Here is a 21,395-nt window from a genome sequence, read left to right on the forward strand (position 1 = left end):
TTTGATTCCGACCTTATGCAGTTTTTTTTACGCCAGGCCACAATTATTGATATTATTATATTATTTGAATTGGATTTTTTACCATAACATTTTTGCCCTATTGGCATTCTTTAGATACAAGAAAGAATATTGACGTATCGAACCGACGTAAACATAAATGCTGGTCTGACATCCGAACCCAGTTATGGGCCTAGTATAACATTGTTGTAATGAACAATATTTTGCGCCATTTTTTAAAATTTCCACTTCAACGTTGAGCAAATATGGAGGGTTATTTGTCTCAAACCAAAAGCAGAGGGAATTTTTGTAGCTATTTCCAGCAAAATAGATAAATAAAAATAAATAAATACGTTTTAGTAATCCGTAAGGAATATGGAACAAAAATAAAACGCAAGATTGAAAAAATAAGGCATAAATATTATCACGTTTTTTAATATTTATACAGCAATGTATAAAATAAAAGTACTCAGTGAATATTCTTTGAACAATCAAAGGCATTTATTGATCTTTATGTTTAGCCAATGATTTATTCGTATCATTATGTCATATTATTGTATAATGATGATATTGATTATTATGATAAAAACCATTGTATACAACATAAATTGGGTGCGGTAAAATCCTGGAATTGCACAAATGGAGAACATGTTTTTTCATTGATTCAATTTATGTATGTGTTTTTCATATCTATCTACAACAATCTCTAAATACAATCAAATCTACATTTTAGTTCCAGGTGATTGGTACGCTTGGACGCAATGGACAGCTTGCCCAGTCACATGTGGTGGAGGCAAACGTGTTCGGACCAGAACATGTAACTGGAGCAGTCACGGGACTCTGACAGGCCCTTGTGAAGGGGAATCCCAGGAAGAAAACGATTGTCACACATTCTCATGCACAAACTTTGGTGAGTATGAAAAAAAATAAGGAAAATGTAGGTGAAGGTGAATATTGACGAAAAAAAGAGGGGAGTAAGGAGGAGGAAAAATAGGAGAAGGAGGATGATGAAGAAGAAGAAGAAGAAGAAGAAGAAGAAGAAGAAGAAGAAGAAGAAGAAGAAGAAGAAGAAGAAGAAGAAGATGATGATGATGATGGTGATTTTGATGATGATGATGATCATGATGATGATCATCATCATCATCATCATCATCATCATCATCATCATCATCATCGTCATCATGACAGCTCGTACCTGTTCAGAGTATAAAAGTCAAAGTATAAATTTTTTAAAAACAAATAAATTAAATCCCCTTTATTCACCTCATAGGGGAAACTTGTTTCAGGACTAACCCAGGCGTCAGACAGCGCAGCGGCGGGTGTTCGAACTGGTTCCGTTCGGGTACGAAGCAATGACCGTACCGCTGATCCACGCTCCCGTCTTATTCACTGAATACATGGCTTTATACGTATTCGTAAATATAAATATAGATAAGACTTATTTCTTTATTCTTGTTTTCTGTTTTTGTAAACATAAATTCCTTGTGGATTAATAAAAAATCTCTATTTATTGATTCATTTATTTATTAATCTATTTTGAAAAAAATAGCTACAAAATGCCCTAAGCATTTCGTTTGACATTATTTCATTTTTTGTTGTATCTAAAGAATGTGAATACGCGAAAGCTATGACGGTAAAATATATTCAATTCAAAACAAATGATACTTGTAACGCATTGAAGTTAATACGACAATAAATGATAACGATATATATGGAATTGTAAGCTTCAACTTATTAGATGAGGACAGATACTATAAACGTTTCGGGTTTCCCCTTTATCAACAAAACAGGATGAATGAAACACGACAGACGAATGAGATAATGTGATAGCGGCGTTAAGGGGAATAAACAAAAACATTGATGGAGAAAGAAGCAGTGTGCTCTTTTCTAAGGAAGCACGAAATAAAATAGATTTTTCTGTGGGGCAGAAAAGGGCCGAAACGATCGGTCTCCCGGGGGGGGGGGGGGGGGGGGGGCAAAATTAGACTAATCCCTAATCCCTTACATTTTCTATTTATTTCCAATTCCGTTGTACTTATTTTCTAACATTAGTCTACGCTTTACTTTGTTTCACTTTCAATACTGCACTACATAGGTCCTCCCCGCCCTCCTTTTTTAATTATTTAATTGCACACCTTTTATAAATATCTATCGTTCTATGTTAATTGGTGTTTCCTTACAAAGGAGCATACTTTTTCCTGCTCCATCAATGTTTTTGTTTATTCACCTTAACAACGCACTATCACATTATCTCATTTGTCTGTAATGTTTAATTCATCCTATTTTGTTGATAAAGGGGAAACCCGAAACGTCCACAGTATCTGCCTTCGTTTATAAATGGAAGTTTACAATTCCATGCTTATAGTTATTTTCTTTTTTCGAGCTTCAAGCAGCAACATTTTCATTATGACAAAAAATGTAAAATTTTAGAATTTTGTTTAAGACAGTTATCTTCAATCCTTTCAATAACACCGTAAACTATTACATTTTTTTCATCAACAGCTCGTACATGTGCAGAGTTAAGAAAACGAGGTTTGACTGTCAACACACAAGCTGACATTGATCCAGATGGCCCAGGAGGAATGTCACCTGTGAAGGTCTACTGTGATATGACGTCTGATGGAGGAGTGGGAATTACTATTATAGGTATTTTACCAGTTAATTGTACAATCTTGTATTTTAAAATTTGGCCAGATACACATCCTTCAAATATCTGAACAAGTGTATATGAACGGTACCAGGCAAATCAAGAAAGAAAAACACAAGAAAAAGAGCATTTTCTTAAAAATCTGTTTACCTCGACTGGGGAATCGAATCTTATACCTTCTGATTACCGATCGGACGTGCTACCAGAACACCACAGAGGTTCCTGATAATTGGGACAAGTTTGATACCCATATTCTTGTGAACCCTCGCTTGAATCACACAACACGAACATTGAATTACGAGAGGACGAGGACGAGGACGAAGATATATTTGAGTTTTATTTTTTAAAAGATCAAATCGACTGATTTTTTAAATAGAGTCATTGCCTAGTGAAGTGAAAAAAAACTCGAGTTGTTTCACATTCGTGTAAAAGTTTATTTTTCTTCACAGTTGGTAAGATTGGTATCTTTGAAAAATATTTGGTCGATTGGAATTCCAATTCGACCACTTGAAGGTCAACCAGAGGTCACTAAAGTTCAAATGAAGTCAACTACATTTAACAATCAATTACTCGTTAATTATCGATATTTCATAACATCTTAAAGAACATGAAAACGTTACTATAATTTGTAAACAAATCACATGTACACTTTTTTTAATATTCTCTCAGATTTGGACGAGTGATGACCCTTGATTTGATTTTTAGATGAATAAAAACATTTCTCTTTTTAAAATAGCATGCGAACCACACTTTATATTACACTACTCAAATAATAACTTTTACTATTTTGGATGTCAGCAACACGCGTATAACGTTACAAGCAAAGTAAACAATATTTGATTGAGTTATCGCCTATTATAGTAGAGTCACTGCATCATGCAAAGACTTGAGTTGTGTCACCTTTCGTTTATTTGTCTTCAAATTTGGTAAGATTGATATCTTAGGTACAAATTTGGCCGATTGGAATTTCATTCGACTTCTTGAAGGTCATTCAGAGGTCAATCAAGTTCAAGGTCTGCTATATTAAACATTTAATAACTTGCAAATTATCGATATTTTATAAAATCTTTAAGAACATAAATATTGTATTATATATTAAACAAATAACATGTATACTTTTTAAAAAATATTCCCTTCGATTTGTACGTGTGACAGCCCTTGAATTGATCTTTAGATAAATAAAAACATTCCTCTTTATAAAATAACTTGCCAATCCCACTTTATCTTCTACTACGAAATAATAAGGTTTAAGGTTTAATAAGGATTGAGTTATCGCCGATTATGGTTGGTAGAGTCACTGAACAGTGCAAAAACTCGACATTTTTCACACTCGTGAGTAAGTTTGTTTTTCTTCAAAATTAGTAAGATCGATATCCTTTAAAATATGTTGGCCGATTTGAATTTCAATTCGACCACTTGACGTTCATCCAGAGGAAACTCAAGTTCAAGGACAGCTACATTTTACCTTTAATTACCTCTACACTTTTGGTAATATTAAACATTTTAGAAAAGGAAAATGTCATGGTCTAAAATGAGTATTAAGAGCTACTCGACTATGCATACAATAAAGATGTGAAGAACAAGGCCCCCAGAATTTATTAGTTATTTTAAAATGAAGAACAATTAACTATTTGTTTAAAATGATAATGATTTAAAAAGAAAGATGAATTTTAATTAAATGAGATGAATAATGATTAATAACAATAATAATAATAGATCTTTATTGTCCATAAATATGGCAATTTGTCATTTAGTTACACGTGTTATAACGTTATATGATAACTATAACATTATAAGATTATGGCAGTTACAATTAGAAATATAAAGATATAACATATCTTTTGACAATTTAATATCAGACGGGTAGGTTTGTGGGATTCCACTTCCAATTGAGAAGGGTTGTATTATTCCTCCGACGGCGGGCTCGGCTTATGAAGAATGGGCTGGAACTGTTGGTCGTTTCGGATATGGACAAACAAACGACAGAGGCCTGAGACTACTTGAGTTCGCCAAGACACATAACCTCACAATTGCCAATATATTACATCCACAGAAGATGCCAAGAACCACCACGTGGCATTCTTCATGATGGACAAGTACATAATCAAATTGACTATATCTTAACACCTCAACGCTTTAAATCAAGCATAAACAAAGCAAAGACAAAGACAAGAACATATCCAGGCGCAGACATTGGCAGCGATCACGATGTTGTACTTGGAACATTCAAGATATAACTGTTGAAAGGACACTCACAAAAGACCACCCGTTTTGACCTAGACAAACTGAAAGATCCAAATGTCGTTGATATTTTTCAAGCCCAAATAGGGGGCAAATTCGCAGCGTTAAACGTGATAGGTAAGAACGTGGACGGCATCTATAGATACATCAATGAAGCCCTGTCCACAACTGCAGAAGAAGTGTTAGGGCTGAGAAAAAGAGACAAAAAACAATCACGGATGACAAATGAGACACTGGCCCTTGGCGATAAACGAAGAAACATGAAGAGAAAGAAACACATTAGTGCTGAGGATAAAGCAAGTACCAACAAGTAAACACAGAGGTGAGGAAAAAACTACGTAACACAAAAGAAAAATGGGTGATGGAGCAATGCCGTAACATCGAACAAGGAATGGAACGGGGGTACAGCAAATATGCCAATGAGGCTAATTACAAAATCTGTACAACCAAAAACTACCGCAATCGAAGACAAAAAATGGCACTTGCTGACAAACAAATATGAAGTAACTAAAAGATGGACTGAATACTGTAGTGACCTGTACAACATAGAGCTAAATACACTCAATTCAGTACTTCGTCCAGTTTGTCATACAGCGGAAGTGAGCGATACCCCACCCATTTTAAAGGAAGAAGTTGGAGCAGCAACAAAAAGCCATAAACCTAATAAGTCACCAGGAAATGACAACACACCATCAGAACTGCTAAAATACGGCGGGGAAGAAGTAATAAACGTGCTCACAATGCTCTCCCAAAGGGTATTAGATCAGAAAAAATGGTCCAAAGAATGGACACGATCCATCGTCATACCCTTCCCAAAGAAAGGGAACTTAAAACAATGCAAGGATTACAGAGCAATAAGCTTGATAAGCCATCCAAGCAAAGTCATGTTCCGAATAATCCACAACAGAATGAAATCTAGAACAGAAGAAATACTGGCAGAAGAACAGGCAGGATTCAGAAAAGGAAGAAGTACCATGGAGCAAATATTTAACTGCAGGGTGCTCACAGAGAAATGCCTTCAGTACCAGCGTGCGCTGTACCATAATTTTATAGACTTCAGGAAGGCATTTGACAGAGTCTGGCATGATGGTCTTTGGAATGAGATGAGGAAATATAATTTTGATGAAGGGCTCATCCAGACAATAGAGGCATTGTATGGCAGGTCAAACAGCACAGTCCTGGTAAATGACCAATTAGGAACTCCTTTCAACACTACTGCAAGAGTCAGACAGGGTTGCATATTATCTCCGGTGCTATTCAAAATTCCTTGAAAGCATCATGCAAGATGTGCTGGAGGGTTACCACACCTCGATATCCATCGGCGGCCGCCTTTTATCTAATTTAAGATTTGTGGACGATATTGACCTAATGGCAGGCACAGAACCAGAACTACACGACTTAACAGAGCGGCTAGCTGTGCATCGCAATACGGAATGGAAAAAAGTATCGAAAAATCACAAATCTTGGTGAACAGCAACGCAGAAAGCAACACAAACATCACAGTGGGAAATGAAAAACTAAAAGAGGTCACGACATTCAAATATCGAGGTGTGACACTAAGCAAAGATGGGACTAGCACAATTGCAATTCGAGAGAGAATTGCAATGGCAACATCAAAGTTGACTCAATTAACAAAGATTTGGAAAAGTAGCATGAGTCTTAATGTAAATGTCAAACTGTATAAATCACTGGTTTTGTCAACCTTGTTGTACGGGTGCGAATCCTGGACACTTACAATTGATTCACAAAGGCGCATAAGGGCGTTTGAAACCAGGTGCTATAGAAGACTGCTACGCGTGTCATATACAAAGACGTCCTGGAAGAAATAGAAGCTCGGGCAGGCCGACAAGAACCTCTTCTAGTGACTGTAAAACTGTCTTGGTTTGGACATCATACTCAACACGATATCCTAAGCAGGTCAGTCCTACAGGGCACAGTCGAAGGCCAGGGCAGAAGATGTGGCTGGACAATATAAAGAATGGACAGAGATGTCGGTTCCGGAGCTGCTACATAGGGCTAGTAACAGACAGGCATGGAGGAAGACTGTAACTTCTGCTTCACGCAAGTCCCCCCGAGACCATACAGTCATGGGATTGATTGAGTGAGTGAAAGAGAGTAATTAATCTGAACAGCATCACCACAAATATTGGCCAAGAAACTTGCAAATTCCTTGTATTGTTTCACGCATTTTTGGGTTCTATCAGCATATCTGCTTTCAAGTTTAAAGGGAATCGGTCATCATATTTGTCTTGTTTCTCGCCCTGAGACATTGCCAATAACCATGATGCAATGAATTTGTAGGGAGGCAGAAGGAGAGGACGGCAAACAAGCTTCTGGGAGTATAGTGTAAAGGAATGGACAAGAAAGGACATACCAACACTATTGAGGATATCTGACGACATATCTTGATGGAGGCCCCTTACTGTTGTCATCTCACATGTCTTTTTTTTCATGTCTCATCTACGACCACCTCGCACATAAAAATGAGGTGAGGTGAGGTGAGGTTCACGTCATAACATTGCCAAAGATCGTGGATGCTCCATTACAGATAGCTCAAAGTCTCTAATGTGACTCTTTGTATGCCAACTATACAAAGGTGAAGCCAAAGAACACGATATTTATCTCGTAAGGATGAACATTGTCATCCACAAAACGGGAGACGATGACAAAATCCCATCAAGTGATGTTCTGTATCAGCACAGAATTTTGAGTCAATGAGTCATTGATGTCTTACCAAATCCAAATAATGCAAATAGAAGGAAGATAATGATAGACTGATTCATGTTTTGACCACGCTGCTTGAAGCCAAAGCTGTCTTCCATGTTAATAGGGTGTTCCGCTTTCCTATGCAAAGGCACGAAGGCAACATTGGACTGCAGTCTGTTTTGTAAATGTCAATATGCAAATTAAACATCTCTCTTATACGATATTTGAAATCTTGGCCATTTCTTTCCCTACCTGTACATTATTTCTTTTTGAATCATTGTTAACAACCAATAACATCATAGTGTCTGTAAACGACAGAAGTCTGGTTCTTAAACAACATAATTCTTTTCAATATGAAAACGATAATTTAAACAGCTCCGTTGAATTATATTTCGTTTATGATTTATTAAATGATTATTCTGTTTAGAAACGTTTGCAGTAAGGGATATTTTGTACATACAATCTCCAATGAAGAGATGGAGTATGTCATTAAAAAGCTCAGATCTAAGTCTAGACGTCTAGTACTAGATGGCATATATTTCACAACGAATAATCTGACGGTCTTCAAGAAAAAAGATACAATTGTAGTATGGGTAGATATGGTTAAGGAATCTGACAAGTAACTATAAATCAAGGGACTTCTCAGGAAAATCAAAAAGGCAAAAATCTCTCACAGAACGTTAGTCAGGGTCATGAACTCCCTGACAAAAGGCTCTAGTCGAAACGGGAAGTAGAAGGGCTGGTAAGCCATAATTTATAATTCATGTTTATCCCTTTAGTAGCTTACATTTGTTGTCTACTGATATTTTGTTTTGTTAACTGTTTTCGAGGCATTTCACAAGAAGAGACTTACTGCAGTAAAAATCTGAAAAAGTACAATAACTCTTTTGAATTGAGGCAAGATACCTAAGTTTTTGTATACCGGTTCATAACATATCAACAATATATTATGTTATTTGGTTGGTATTGATTTCCCAATAGGTTACGAGTATTATAATTAGTTACAAGGTTTAATGGGAGATAACTCCATATAATATCTGATTCATTTGTGATCTACAAAATAATTTTAACTTATTCAGTTGCTAATATTTTTATTCTTAAAAAGTATAGTTTTATCAACAATATTCTACATGTTTCACAAATACACACTTGTTATTTTCCAATGTAAAGAAAGGGCGATAACTCATTTGAATTCTGATATAGAGCTAAGATTTTTTGTATAGAGCCTAAAGACACATGACCAAATTTTTGTTGTTCTTAGAGTGCTATAGATTTCCTATTAGTTTTTTAGTTCTATTTTTGGTAACATAATTTAATGAGCAATAACTCCATTAACCATGATCCAATTCATTTACAATTTTGAAATGATTTTAATATCTGTATGAGTTGTTATTTTTTCTCTTTATAATTAATAATTTTCTTAACAATTTAAGTGATATTCTGGAAAATCGTGTTCGTTTTAGAAAGGACGACGTAAATAAAAGGCAATAACTCCTTGAAATGATGCAAGATTTTAGTTTTTGTTTTTTTTTTCTTATGTGATATATTTAGATCGTCTTGAAGTTTTTTGGTTTATGGGAGTTCTGAATGTAACCATAATTTCATCTTCTTTGACCTTTATGTGACCCTCGCAAGGTCAGATCCAAGTTCCAATCGGACAAAATGATATTTTTTGTCTTCTTCTTTGGCTTATTAAAAAAGTTAAGACTTTTACACGAATCCGAAATAACAATGGTCTCGGGAACCCTACTATTTAGGATGGGTTTTTTCTTGTATTTTTCTTTCTTGTTTTGTCCAGCACTTTCACAAACTAGTTCATATATTTTTCTTACACCGGTGTTGCTCCCTAGTTTCTTTATTTGATATTATCAAAAATAAAAGCCTCTGGGGTGCAATGGTAGCACGTCTGTCCGGTAATCAGAAGTTCTCCCTAGTTTCTTTATTTGATATTATCAAAAATAAAAGCCTCTGGGGTGCAATGGTAGCACGTCTGTCCGGTAATCAGAAGTTCTGAGGTACGATCCCCAGTCGAGGTAGACTCATTTTTGGTGTGTTATTTTTTTCTTGTAATTTCTTTCTTCCATTTCTGACATATCTAGTACACACTTGTTCAGATCTTTATCTTACTGCTCCCTGGTTTCTTAATTTGATACCTTCAAATATCGATCGATTTAAATGGCCCTTATCTTGGCAAAATCTAAAAATGAATACAATTACAGGAAATGCCGTCTTTTGACTAATAATTATATAGGGAGAATGAATTATATTGCGGAAGGCTCGGCGATGGTGTCAACCATGGTAACAGCAAAACATGTCTCCGCTTCATTTTGTGCCTACGATTTCTTGCCTTGAATACCTTATGGTATGAGATAAATGAGATGACAAATTCGTGTCTTTTATTACGGTTTTTATTTTAATCGATATATTCTATCGATATATTGATTACAACTCGCAGCAATACAGTTTTTAGTAAAACTCCTGAAAATATGTAGTAAAAGACAATCACATCTGCAGGGTATCAAATCAACTGCTATAACAGGATTAAATTTGGTGAAAATTTTACAAAGCAATAAGCACGTGTATTACAACAAAATAGCCCTTCTCTGAATATCTTTAGATGTAATACTGGATGTCCATAAAGTCTTTCTCTGATTTCAAAAGACTTACTATTCCCAAATCGTTATAGTTATTTACATCTAGTTTTCACCATGTTCTAAAGAAAAGTCATGCATTTATGCCTATTGGTCATCACTAAAGTTAGCAAAATGATCATGAACCTAAAAGACCACATTTTTCTCTCCATCTATTTCGTAATCACAGTAGTGCGTCAAAATTCACTATGTGAAATGTGATTGCATGAAACGAAATCGGCTTTAGTAGTCCAACAATGTTTTATAGCTCAGTTTGGCTGACCATTATAGGACATGAAATATATATTTTTAAGGAAACAAATAAAGAAACATGTATTCTAAACTTGTTGAGACACAACGTGAATGTTTTGTATTGACAGATGTACAAAAGAGTTATAGGCACATCTTTCTTTTCTTTGCAAACGATTACTGTAAATGTCAATTTAGACATGCTCTAATTATATGCTACATCCCATTTTCAAGAATATCAGATAAATTTTCAGTAAGGCACTTTCCTCCACCTTAGAATCAGGCCGTTATAAAATTTCTAACTGGCTCGTTTTCAGACAGATGGGTTGAGAGATTGGGGGAGATGGACTTGATTGCCTGGCCACCTGGATCACCGGACATTTCTCTGTATGTTTTTTTCCTACGGAGCTACATCAGATGCATTGCTTATATAGCTCCCATACCCGATGTTGGCACGCTTACCATAAGAAAAAGAGTTGCTATTGAATCGACAAAAGTCTAAAACACAGAAAAAACTCGAAAAAAGTCGAATTTGCTTGTATGTAACCGTAGCTAACCATACTGAGGCACATTGTGGAGTACAAGATAATAGTAAACAAAATGTAAAGCATTTATGTATTCATAAGTCCGTGTTATAAGTATATTAGTCGTAACGTTTTTCTGTTAAAGATGTTATTATACAGGGACATACTTAATGGACTACTTAATGGAATGGACTACTTGATTAGTGATTTATAATATTTGGTACTTAGGGTGTGATCATAACTGTCTAACATCTACAGTTTGAAAACTAAGATCTTCTTAAATAGTTACCCCGGTCATCTAGTTGATAATTTCATGAGCATTGTTGATCTACGCGCTCTTTTTTCAGAGCTATTAGTCTCAACGAAACTTCAAGGCTCGTATTTCAGGGGAGACCAAACATTGATGATATATATCATCATGATACGCATCACTATAAAATGGGAAGGAGGAGGAGGAGGAGGAGGAGGAGCAGGATGAGTAGGGGGAAGAGGAGGATAATGATTATTGATTAGAAGACATGTTGAAAACGGATAATTCATTATCATTCTTCTTCTTTTTTCAGCTTATCCCGAATTTTGCAAGGTTGCCATAATAAATGCCATATCTGCTTGCATCTCGGTTCATAGGGTCATCCTCCTACAGGCCCAATTCTTTCAGATCGTCCTTTCCCCTATCCATGCATTTAGTCTTTGGGCGTCCCTTTTTCCTCTTTCCCGATAATTGTATATCCAATACTTTCCTTCCCAGGTACTCCCTCTCTTGTCTCATGTCTGAACAATTTCCATCGATCTTCTCTCATCTTTAGCTTGGGGAATGAGGGACACAAAACCCCTGAATCGTGCAAATTAGTGATGAAAGCATGAATTATTTATGAAAAAAAGTTTGTGCTCTAAGGTTTAAATTGTGATATAGAACCACTTTCTTATTATTCCAAGACCTGAGATATCAGCAATTTAAATTGTGTAAAAATTAACGGTGGTGATGAAACTTGCCGCCATCAAAACGACATTTTGCTTTGGTGTCAGAAGGTCACTGTGACTACGTCATCAGTACCGAGAACATGTGTGCCCTGTTGCTTAAATCGAAATCGGAAGTATAACTTATCGTTTATTCATAACATACAACTTATCGAATTCATTCATTTACCAAGTGATTAACATAAATTTCAATACTATTTTTTAAAATCCAAAAGTAGACCAATTTGGTTATTTCAAATTTTACCGCCATTGGAACGCGGAACATGAGATTGTGAAATCGAAGAAATCAAAATTGTGGTGGTTGAATACGAATACGGAGAGAAAAATATTTTGATGATTTTTTTTCTCTCATATCTTTTGTATATTCCGATAGATTTCAAAGAATATCCTTTTTTATTTCCTTCATGTCTTATTCCCTTCAGTTTTTCCCGCCTCAGCGTTTGTAACATTCAAAAGTACTACGTAATACGTATACATCTTGTTCCATCCTGCCTCATGCCAAATGAGTTCTGTGACAACATCCATTGCCACTGCAAACAGCAGTGGGCTGAGAGCAGATCCTTCGTGTAATCCGGCTCTTACATTAGTTGAGTCACCAGTTGTCCTTACCATTGTCTTGTTTCCGTCGTAGATAACTAGGATAACTTTGATATATTTCTCAGTTACCCCTTTTTCTCTTAGAGAGGACCACATTTCTTCTCTTGGTACCAAATCATATGCTTTCTCCATGTCAATGTCATGTAATTCTCTTTTCTGTTCTCTATACTTCTCTGCGGTCACTTTTAGAGCAAATATAGCATCCACTGTACTTTTATCAGTAGCAAACTCAAACTGTTCCCTCACTTATGTCTACATCTTTTCTAATACTCTTATCGATTACTCTTTCCCATTATTTCATTTTGTAGCTCATTAACTTGACGCCCCTATTGTTGCCACATTCTTGAACATCGCCCTTATTTTTGTATACTGGGATCAATGTACTGTAATGTGTTGTTGAATAACCACACAAGGAAATCTAACCTTTCATCTCCAAGTGATTTCTAAACTTCTGCTGGTATCTCGCCTGGTCCATTGCATCCCACATCTTATTCCTGCTTATCTTGTCTACTATCTTCTCTCTAGGTTGTATAACTGCACTTCTCCTCTCCCTGTCATTCTCTTCATTCATGAGGTGTTCGTAGTATGTTTTCCATTGTGTTCGAATCTCATCATCTTTGTCCAATATCCTTCCATTCTCATAGTTGATCATCTTAATATATTGTATATCTCTCTTAGTCTTGTCCCTCTGTTTCGCTGTTCTGAAAATATTTTTTCTGGCCTTCTTTACTTTCTAACTGCTTATACATATCTTTGAATGCCTCGGCGTTGCTTTTGCAACGGCTCTTTTTTTGCTTCTTTCTTTGCCTGTTTGTATTCATCTACTTTCATAGCATCCCTATTTGTCTCCATATTCTTCCTTGCTTCCCTCTTTTTCTTTATTGCTTCTTGGACCTCTTCATTACACCTCCATGTTTCTTTTCCAATTTTCCTCTTCCCGAGCTCACCCTTAGCACTTATTTGGCCACTTTACATATTCTATCAGCGGTTATATTCCATTCCATTGGGAAATCAATTCCCAGTCTAACTTTCACCGTTGTAGAAAATATTTCTCTTTGCTCTTCCTCTTTAAGTTTCCACCATTGTGTTTTTCCCTCACTTCGGTTCTCTTTAATCTTCCTCTTTCCAAATGCTACTTTCGCAAAAACAATCTAATGCTGCGCTGCCACCCCCCCCCCTCTCTCTCTCTCTCGGTCTCTCTCTCTGTGTGTGTGTCTCTCTCTCTCTCTCTCTGTGTGTCTCTCTCTCTCTCTCTCTCTCGGATAATTTATTATCATTAATATCACAAGATTATTCAAAGAACGTTTTCACATAATGTAATGACAAATAGAAGAAAACACACATATTTCATTATTTTCCAGGCCACGACAGAGAAGCTGTTACACCTGTCAACGGATATGTATCCAGAACTTATCAACTGACCTACGAAATTCCATTTGACCAGGTGAAGAAAATTGTGGACTATTCGCAACAATGTAAACATCACGTGAAGTGGAGATGCCATCATTCCAATATTAACGAAGGCAGCAAGATGGTGACTAATTTTATCCGAAGGTAACAGTATAGTTAGAACAAAGATGTTGGTCCGTTATGGGTAGTATGCGCTTGGCTAAGAAGTTAACAATATTGCCATCCAGAATTATATCAGACCAACACACAAAACTATTTGTAACCTTGAAACGTTTATAGTCTGGATAATACAGTTTAGTGAGAATTACTCATGAACGCGGATGGCAAAAAGCAATAACAAAGACCTGAGTGACGTCAACTTCATACTATCTAAACTTCCGGATGTTGTGAGCTTCTGAGTCAAACACATACTATCTATACTGTGCACTTTATGGGAGCACACCAAAACCTTGAAAGTCACGACACCAGTATCGTGGTTTCATCGATTCATCCGCAGTCGAAAGGTCAAATATTTGAAAAGTTTTTATTTTGTGCATGATACAGTGCCAGAATAAAGAAAAATAACAAAAATTAAATGTCAAATATTTGAAAAGGTGTGCGTGAAATAGTGCCCGAAAAGCATAAAGAAAAATAAGAAGAACAATAAAAACATTATTTATAAATCAAACGACTCGAATGGGGATCGACCCTCAATGCCAGTTCACTAATTTGTCACTTTGATATTTTCACAATAAATACGGAGCATGTTCTAATTTGCCACACTCTGACAAAAAAACAGCACCATATTTTATCTGATCTAGATTTTGGCCAGAAATTTCGTCCTTCAAATATCGGTTGATCAACTAAAGTGACCCCAATCTTATCAAAACTTTTCAAATCTGGAACTTCACCTTTGAGAGTTTTGGACAAGATAATGGTCACTTTAATCGATCGATATTTGAATGACAAGTTCCTTGATTATTTTTTAACGATGTGTTTTTGTAGCTACCGTAATAATCTCTTCCCCCTAGTCCTCTCGTGTTCAATGTTTTGTATTTTATGACAGATCTGAGGGTTCACAGTACAGCGGAAACGCGTATTCTTGTGTGATAAAAGAATTAAATTTATTGAACTAATGATGTCATGCGTTAAGCTAATATGCTCACAAAATCCGCCAGCCGGATATAACGTCCCAACGCACGAAACTAGGTGTAACCATTGAACGTGTGTAGTTTGATTGATAGAATTTATAATAATAGCTAGCTAAAAACAATAACAAAGAGCTGAGTCATATCTGTTGGGTAGTTCTATAGATAGAATGAAGTTGACGTCACTCGAATCTCTGTTTTTTCTGTTTCTGGGTTTGTTTGTTTTTGCCATCCACATTTATGAGTATTTCTCACTTAACTATATTATCCAGACTATAAAAGTTCATGGTTACACAGATTTTTGTGTGTTGGTCCGTTAACCTTCCGGATGGCAATGTTGTTAGCTTCTTAGGCAAGCGCATACAGTCTATATCGTAGTGCGTATGAAAAGTAATCAGAAGGTCTGGGGATAGATCACGCTTCAAGGTAGACTGAATTTTTAAAACGTTTTTTCGTGTACTTTTCTTTCTTCTTTGTCTCGCACTGTTTCATACAGAACTTTTCAGATTTTTAACTTTCAACAGTACCTGCTCCCTAATTCATCCCTTTGATATTTTCAAAATAAAGATTTCGTCCTCGTCCTTCCGTGTTCAATGTCTGTTTTATTGCGATCCAGGCTATGGTCCACAGAGAAATGGCGTATCATTGTGTGGATATTAGCATTAAATCGTCCTAACTATCAGGTAATCTGTTTGGTGTAATGATAGCACGTCTGACCGGTAATCAGGAGGACCGTGGTTCGATTCCCTGTCGAGGCAACCTGATATTTTTTTCTAGGGGGTGGGGGAGGTGTGTTGATTTGGTTTCTTGTATTTTTCTTTCTAAATTGTCTGGCATTGTTTCACTCACATCTCTTCAGATATTTATCTTATATGTCAGAGCCTGATCTCGAATATTTTTTTCACGTCAAAAAATTACTACAAAAACCTAAAACACGAAAAGGAATCATTTTATTGATGCTATACGGTTAGCGAACAAACTCATTACATCCGCTATCCGGACATAACAAATCAACAGGCAAAATGATGTGTAATCGTTGACTAAAATGGTGGAGACATGAAACTTAGGGGATCCCTCCGTATGTGGGTGTTCAATGTCAAGTCGGTAAACGTGGCATTTGTGTATTAATGGTATGTGATTAAATAAAATACATACCATTTTTCCCGCTATATCAATCGTACAAATACACAAAATCTTTATAGTCTGAGAGAATCTACAGAGAATAAATCGCATCTGAATATATAGAATACTGTGAAAACCCATGCCAAATTTCAATTTATTACATTTTATAAACAATATGAGTGAAAGGATTTTTACCGACTTGATCGACCTGACATAAATTCGCACCCTCTGCTTTTGTCACTTCAGAAGTTTCGAGCGTCTATCTATCACTGTCTCAGGTGTAACCGTAAACGTTTATCATACAATTGACAGAATTTAGTGAGAACTAATAATAAAATTGGCTGGCTAAAAGAATAACAAAGAACTGAATGACGTCAATTTCGCTCCTTCAATTTTCTTCGGCAAAGGTTTTTAAGGCGGGGGTCAGACCTACCTTTTAAAAGTAAACAAAAACAAAACCCAGGGTAACAAGCTTGTATCATTTGTTACTTCAATTAACTCGTTATATGGATTGGTGTTATAATGAAACAGCTCAACGTCATCTGGTGCCCTGCTTCCAAGCGTGGGCGATTATGCCTTTCCAACCCTCTATATCGTTCGTTGCCCTGAATCAGATGGTCTCCATAATATAAATTCTTCCTAGTGCCCAGTTCCTTACGATGTCCACGAATTTCATCCTCTGTCTTCCTATTACTCGCATCCCTCTCTCTCTCTCTCTCTTCATTACATGGCCAAAGAACCTTGCTTGTCTTCTTCATATTCTGACGAAAAGATGTCTTTTGTATCCGGCCTCACGAGTCCCTTTTTGTTTGATTTTCTTTCCGTCCAGGATATTCTCAGTATACGTCTCAAGAACCACACCTCCAATACATTTATTTTTCTTAGCAGTGTTGTATTGATGTTCCATGTTTCACACTCAAAATAATAATAGTAATAGTAATAATAATAATAATAATAATAATAATAATAATAATAATAATAATAATAATAATAATAATAATAATAATAATAATAATAACAATAATTATAATAATGATAATAATCATAATTATAATAATGATGATAATAATAATAATAATAATAAAAAATAGAAAGAAGAGAAGAAGAAGAAGAAGAAGAAGAAGAAGAAGAAGAAGAAGAAGAAGAAGAGAAGAAGAAGAAGAAGAAGAAGAAGAAGAAGAAAGAAGAAGAAGAAGAAGAAGAAGAAGAAGAAGAAGAAGAAGAAGAAGAAGAAGAAGAAGAAGAAGAAGAAGAAGAAGAAGAAGAAAGAAGAAGAAGAAGAAAGAAGAAAAAAAGAAGAAGAAAAGAAGAAGAAGAAGAAGAAGAGAGAAGAAGAAGAAGAAGAAGAAGAAGAAGAAAGAAGAAGAAGAAGAAGAAGAAGAAGAAGAAAGAAGAAGAAAGAAGAAGAAGAGAGAAGAAGAAGAGAGAAAGAAGAAGAAGAAAGAAGAAGAAGAAGAAGAAGAAGAAGAAGAAGAAGAAGAAGAAGAAGAAGAAGAAGAAGAAGAAGAAGAAGAAGAAAAACAAGAAGAAGAAGAAGCAGAAGAAGACGAAGAAGAAGAAGAAGAAGAAGAAGAAGAAGAAGAAGAATAAGAAGAAGAAGAAGAAGAATGATGATGATGATGATGATGATAATGATGATAATAATGATAATAATAATAATAATAATAATAATAATAATAATAATAATAATAATAATAATAATAATAATAATAATAATAATAATAATAATAATAATAAATAATAATAATAATAATAATAATAATAATAATATAATGATGATGATGATGATGATGATGATGATGATGATGATGATGATGATGATGATGATGATGATGATGATGATAACATCAATAATAATAATAATAATAATAATAATAATAATAATAATAATAATAATAATAATAATAATAATAATAATAATAATAATAATATAATAATAATCTACATTTTGTATAGCGCTTTCTATGCAAATGCATCTCAAAGCGCCTTACAATAAAAAAAAATATAATTCAATAACAGAGGATAATAGCGTGACAGAGACTACATGATTATAAAATAAGACCTATGAGTAAAAGTATTTTTGAATTAAAATGTTTTAAGATGCGTTTTGAATGTTTCCACTGTTTGCTTTTCTCTGATCTGCCTGGGCAGAGCGTTCCAGACCTTTGGACCAAAAAATTTGAAAGGGAGATCACCGAAAGTTTTTGGAATTCTTCTTTGGTACGATTCACAATGTGATGTTGCTGGAGCTCCTCTTAAAGGGGGGGGGGGGGGGGAGCGACATTACAAATGATTAATTTTGACCCAGTTTGTTAAAATTAGATTTTGGTGGGATGTTGTCATGTGACCATTTGTCTGCATAAAAAACTGCATGAGAACTTTATTTTCAGTTTTTTTCGACTCAAAATAACGTATTTTGTGACCCATAGTATGGTTAAATCCTGCCCATTTTTAGTTTCATTGGACTGATTTCATGAAAGAATATCAGTCTTTATAACTAAATAAAAGCAAAAACATATCAATGAAAAGTAGAAACTCTCCTCTATCTTCAGCAACGAATCATTTTGTTCTTAATTATGTCATGTGGTCACAAACCAATCAGAGAGCGAGAGGAGAGTTTTTTCCCTAAACTCGTTTACTTTGACTTTTAAATGCGTTTTTCTCAAAACTGCAATTTTCGTCAATAAAAACCTATCTGCTCCCTCAGTTTTCAACCAATCTTCTTCAAACTTTCTATAAATGAGTGTCATACAAATACGCAGGTCCGAGCCGGATTTGAAATTATGTAACATTTATCAAGGGGAATAATCGAGTAATAATTTTGAGCTTAATTTTCAAAGTTTGTTATTTAAAAAATTAAAAATCGGGCTTCTAGAGCCTCTTTATTTTCCTTTTTTCTACCTCTGAACAAAATATTATGGCTATCGGTTGATAAACAAAAAAGCCTTTGACTTGTTAAGATTTGTTGTTTATTTTCCAATATGGCGTCGTTTCCATAGCAACAGGCAACTTTTTTCGAAAAAAATTATATACAATCATCCTTCCCAAACATATACATTATGACTGTGCATGGAAGTTTGGGATATTTCATCAAATTAAAAAAATGACCCTTTAGTGCTTCTCAAATAGTATTCAATAGTCTGATGTCACGTCCGCCCAGCAACCAGCAGCTTGGTTCTAAACAAAGAAAATCGGTACTTTTTATTCTTCATGCTGGCTAGAACTTTTTCACATGTCATGTAATCAGAATGTATAAAAGTGAAAACATGATCAGATTTATCATGTTTTTCTCCTCTGTATACGCTTTTATGCTCGTCGGAGAAGTATTTCATAAGGGCGCCCGCCATTGTTCAGATAGTTTAGAACCAATTGCTAAGTTACTATGTGCCATTACTAGGGAAGTGGCGTCACGACTGTTGAAGCCTATTTGTTTTACGTACAAAACTTAGTACTATCCTTTTGGATCTCGATAGAGACTTGGCAACTCAATTGTTAACGGGCACCTTTTTACTATCACATTCTTTTATTGAGATGTGATATTACGACATATTGTGTCGCTTTTTAATTCGTCATCGACCGACCAGCTTTTTATATTTTACAACACAGTGTTTGGTCTCCTGTGTTATATTTGTTTTATTCTGTACCGGCCTGTATAACACAGTTTCGGCCTGTGTTATACTTTTATTGGGACATATAGTAACAGATTTGCCTTCTCTGTACTATGATTTGGTCACCCGTTCACTGACTTACACAATGCAGTAGCCTGCACTATGCCTTGCTATCTTCCGGCCCCGAACGTACTTCACAGTCACTGCATTATGTGAAGGATAGCTAGTGACCTTTTGCGGCCTGCCAAGGGTTTATATAACCATGGTGTCGAGTAGTATTCATATGACTACTGAGAGGCGTTGTCATCACAAGATAGCATAGCAACAGATTTGAAAAATAACAACGCTTGGTCGCCTAAAACTAATTTACCATTGAGACTTAAGCTCTTTCTACAATAACGTGACAATTATGATCATCATTTTTATTATCATCTTTATTTGTTATTATCATATTAACAATACTATCATCATCATTATTATTATCATCATTAGTTTCAATCTTATGGTTAGAATGATGATGATGATGAGGAGGAGGAGGAGGAGCAGGAGGAGGGGGAGGAGAAGGAGGAGGAGGAAGAGGAGGAGGAGAAAGAGAATGGTGATGATGATGATGATGATGATAATGATGATGATGATGATGATGATGATGATGATGATGATGATGATGATGATGATGATGCCGATGGTGATGACGACGACAACGGTAATTGATCCAAATATATGTTTTAACAGAGACAAAACTACAATGCCCGATTATTTTCCTGGAGGAGGAGCTGGAACGAAGGGTTGTGCATGTTATCAAACGGGTACGTGTGCCAACCCGTCACGTAGATGTCACTGTGACGCAAATGATGAAACGTGGCGTTTTGATGAAGGAGACATAACAAATAAGAATGATTTACCTATGTACGCCTTTGTTGCAGGAGATACAGGTAAGATCAACTACCAGAAGATTTTTAATCAATCAATAACACGGAATTTGTGACATAACTATGTTATTAGCAGCAGGTTGTATAGGCAGATTCTTAAGATTACGGGACGTAAAAGAATGAGGATGGACGATTTTTATATATTTAGATTAGAAAATGAGATGTCATCATCTAAAACGATGAGATATGTATTACACAAAGTATGTACCCAACCCTTCAGATGAATGGTCTTACATTTCCACTGAAATTTGAACAATTTTTTGACATCACAAATCGTTCCCTGTTGGGGAAGGCTTTGAGCTTTGCTCTGTATAATCATAGCTTTTGTTGCATTTAGTCTGCCATTTCCCCGAAAAATACGTCACAACCAACGTGTACTTAATAATAATAATAATAATAATAATAATAATAATAATAATAATAATAATAATAATAATAATAATAATAATAATAATAATAATAATAATAATAATAATAATAATAATAATAATAATAACAATAATAATAATATAATAATAATAATAGGCTTCAACAGTCGTGACGCCACTTCCCTCGTAATGACGCATAGTAACTTAGTAAATGGTTCTAAACTATCGGAGCAATGGCGGACGCCCTTATGAAATACTTCTC

General features: G+C 35.3%; 1 protein-coding gene across 1 annotated transcript in view; it reads left to right on the plus strand.

Annotated features, from left to right (window-relative positions):
- LOC144974743 (contactin-associated protein-like 2) overlaps nt 1-21,395 on the plus strand; it is a 35,790-nt gene that overhangs the window by 5,632 nt on the left and 8,763 nt on the right. Inside the window, exons 3-6 of the mRNA XM_078917959.1 lie at nt 731-907; nt 2,500-2,643; nt 13,931-14,123; nt 20,569-20,768. Coding sequence (XP_078774085.1) covers nt 731-907; nt 2,500-2,643; nt 13,931-14,123; nt 20,569-20,768 — 714 coding nt within the window. The remainder of the gene's footprint in view (nt 1-730; nt 908-2,499; nt 2,644-13,930; nt 14,124-20,568; nt 20,769-21,395) is intronic.

The sequence above is a fragment of the Berghia stephanieae genome, chromosome 1, assembly GCF_034508935.2.
Source record: "Berghia stephanieae isolate SIO BIC M18660-M18661 chromosome 1, UCSD_Bste_1.3, whole genome shotgun sequence".
In the NCBI taxonomy this organism is placed as follows: Eukaryota; Metazoa; Mollusca; class Gastropoda; order Nudibranchia; family Aeolidiidae; genus Berghia; species Berghia stephanieae.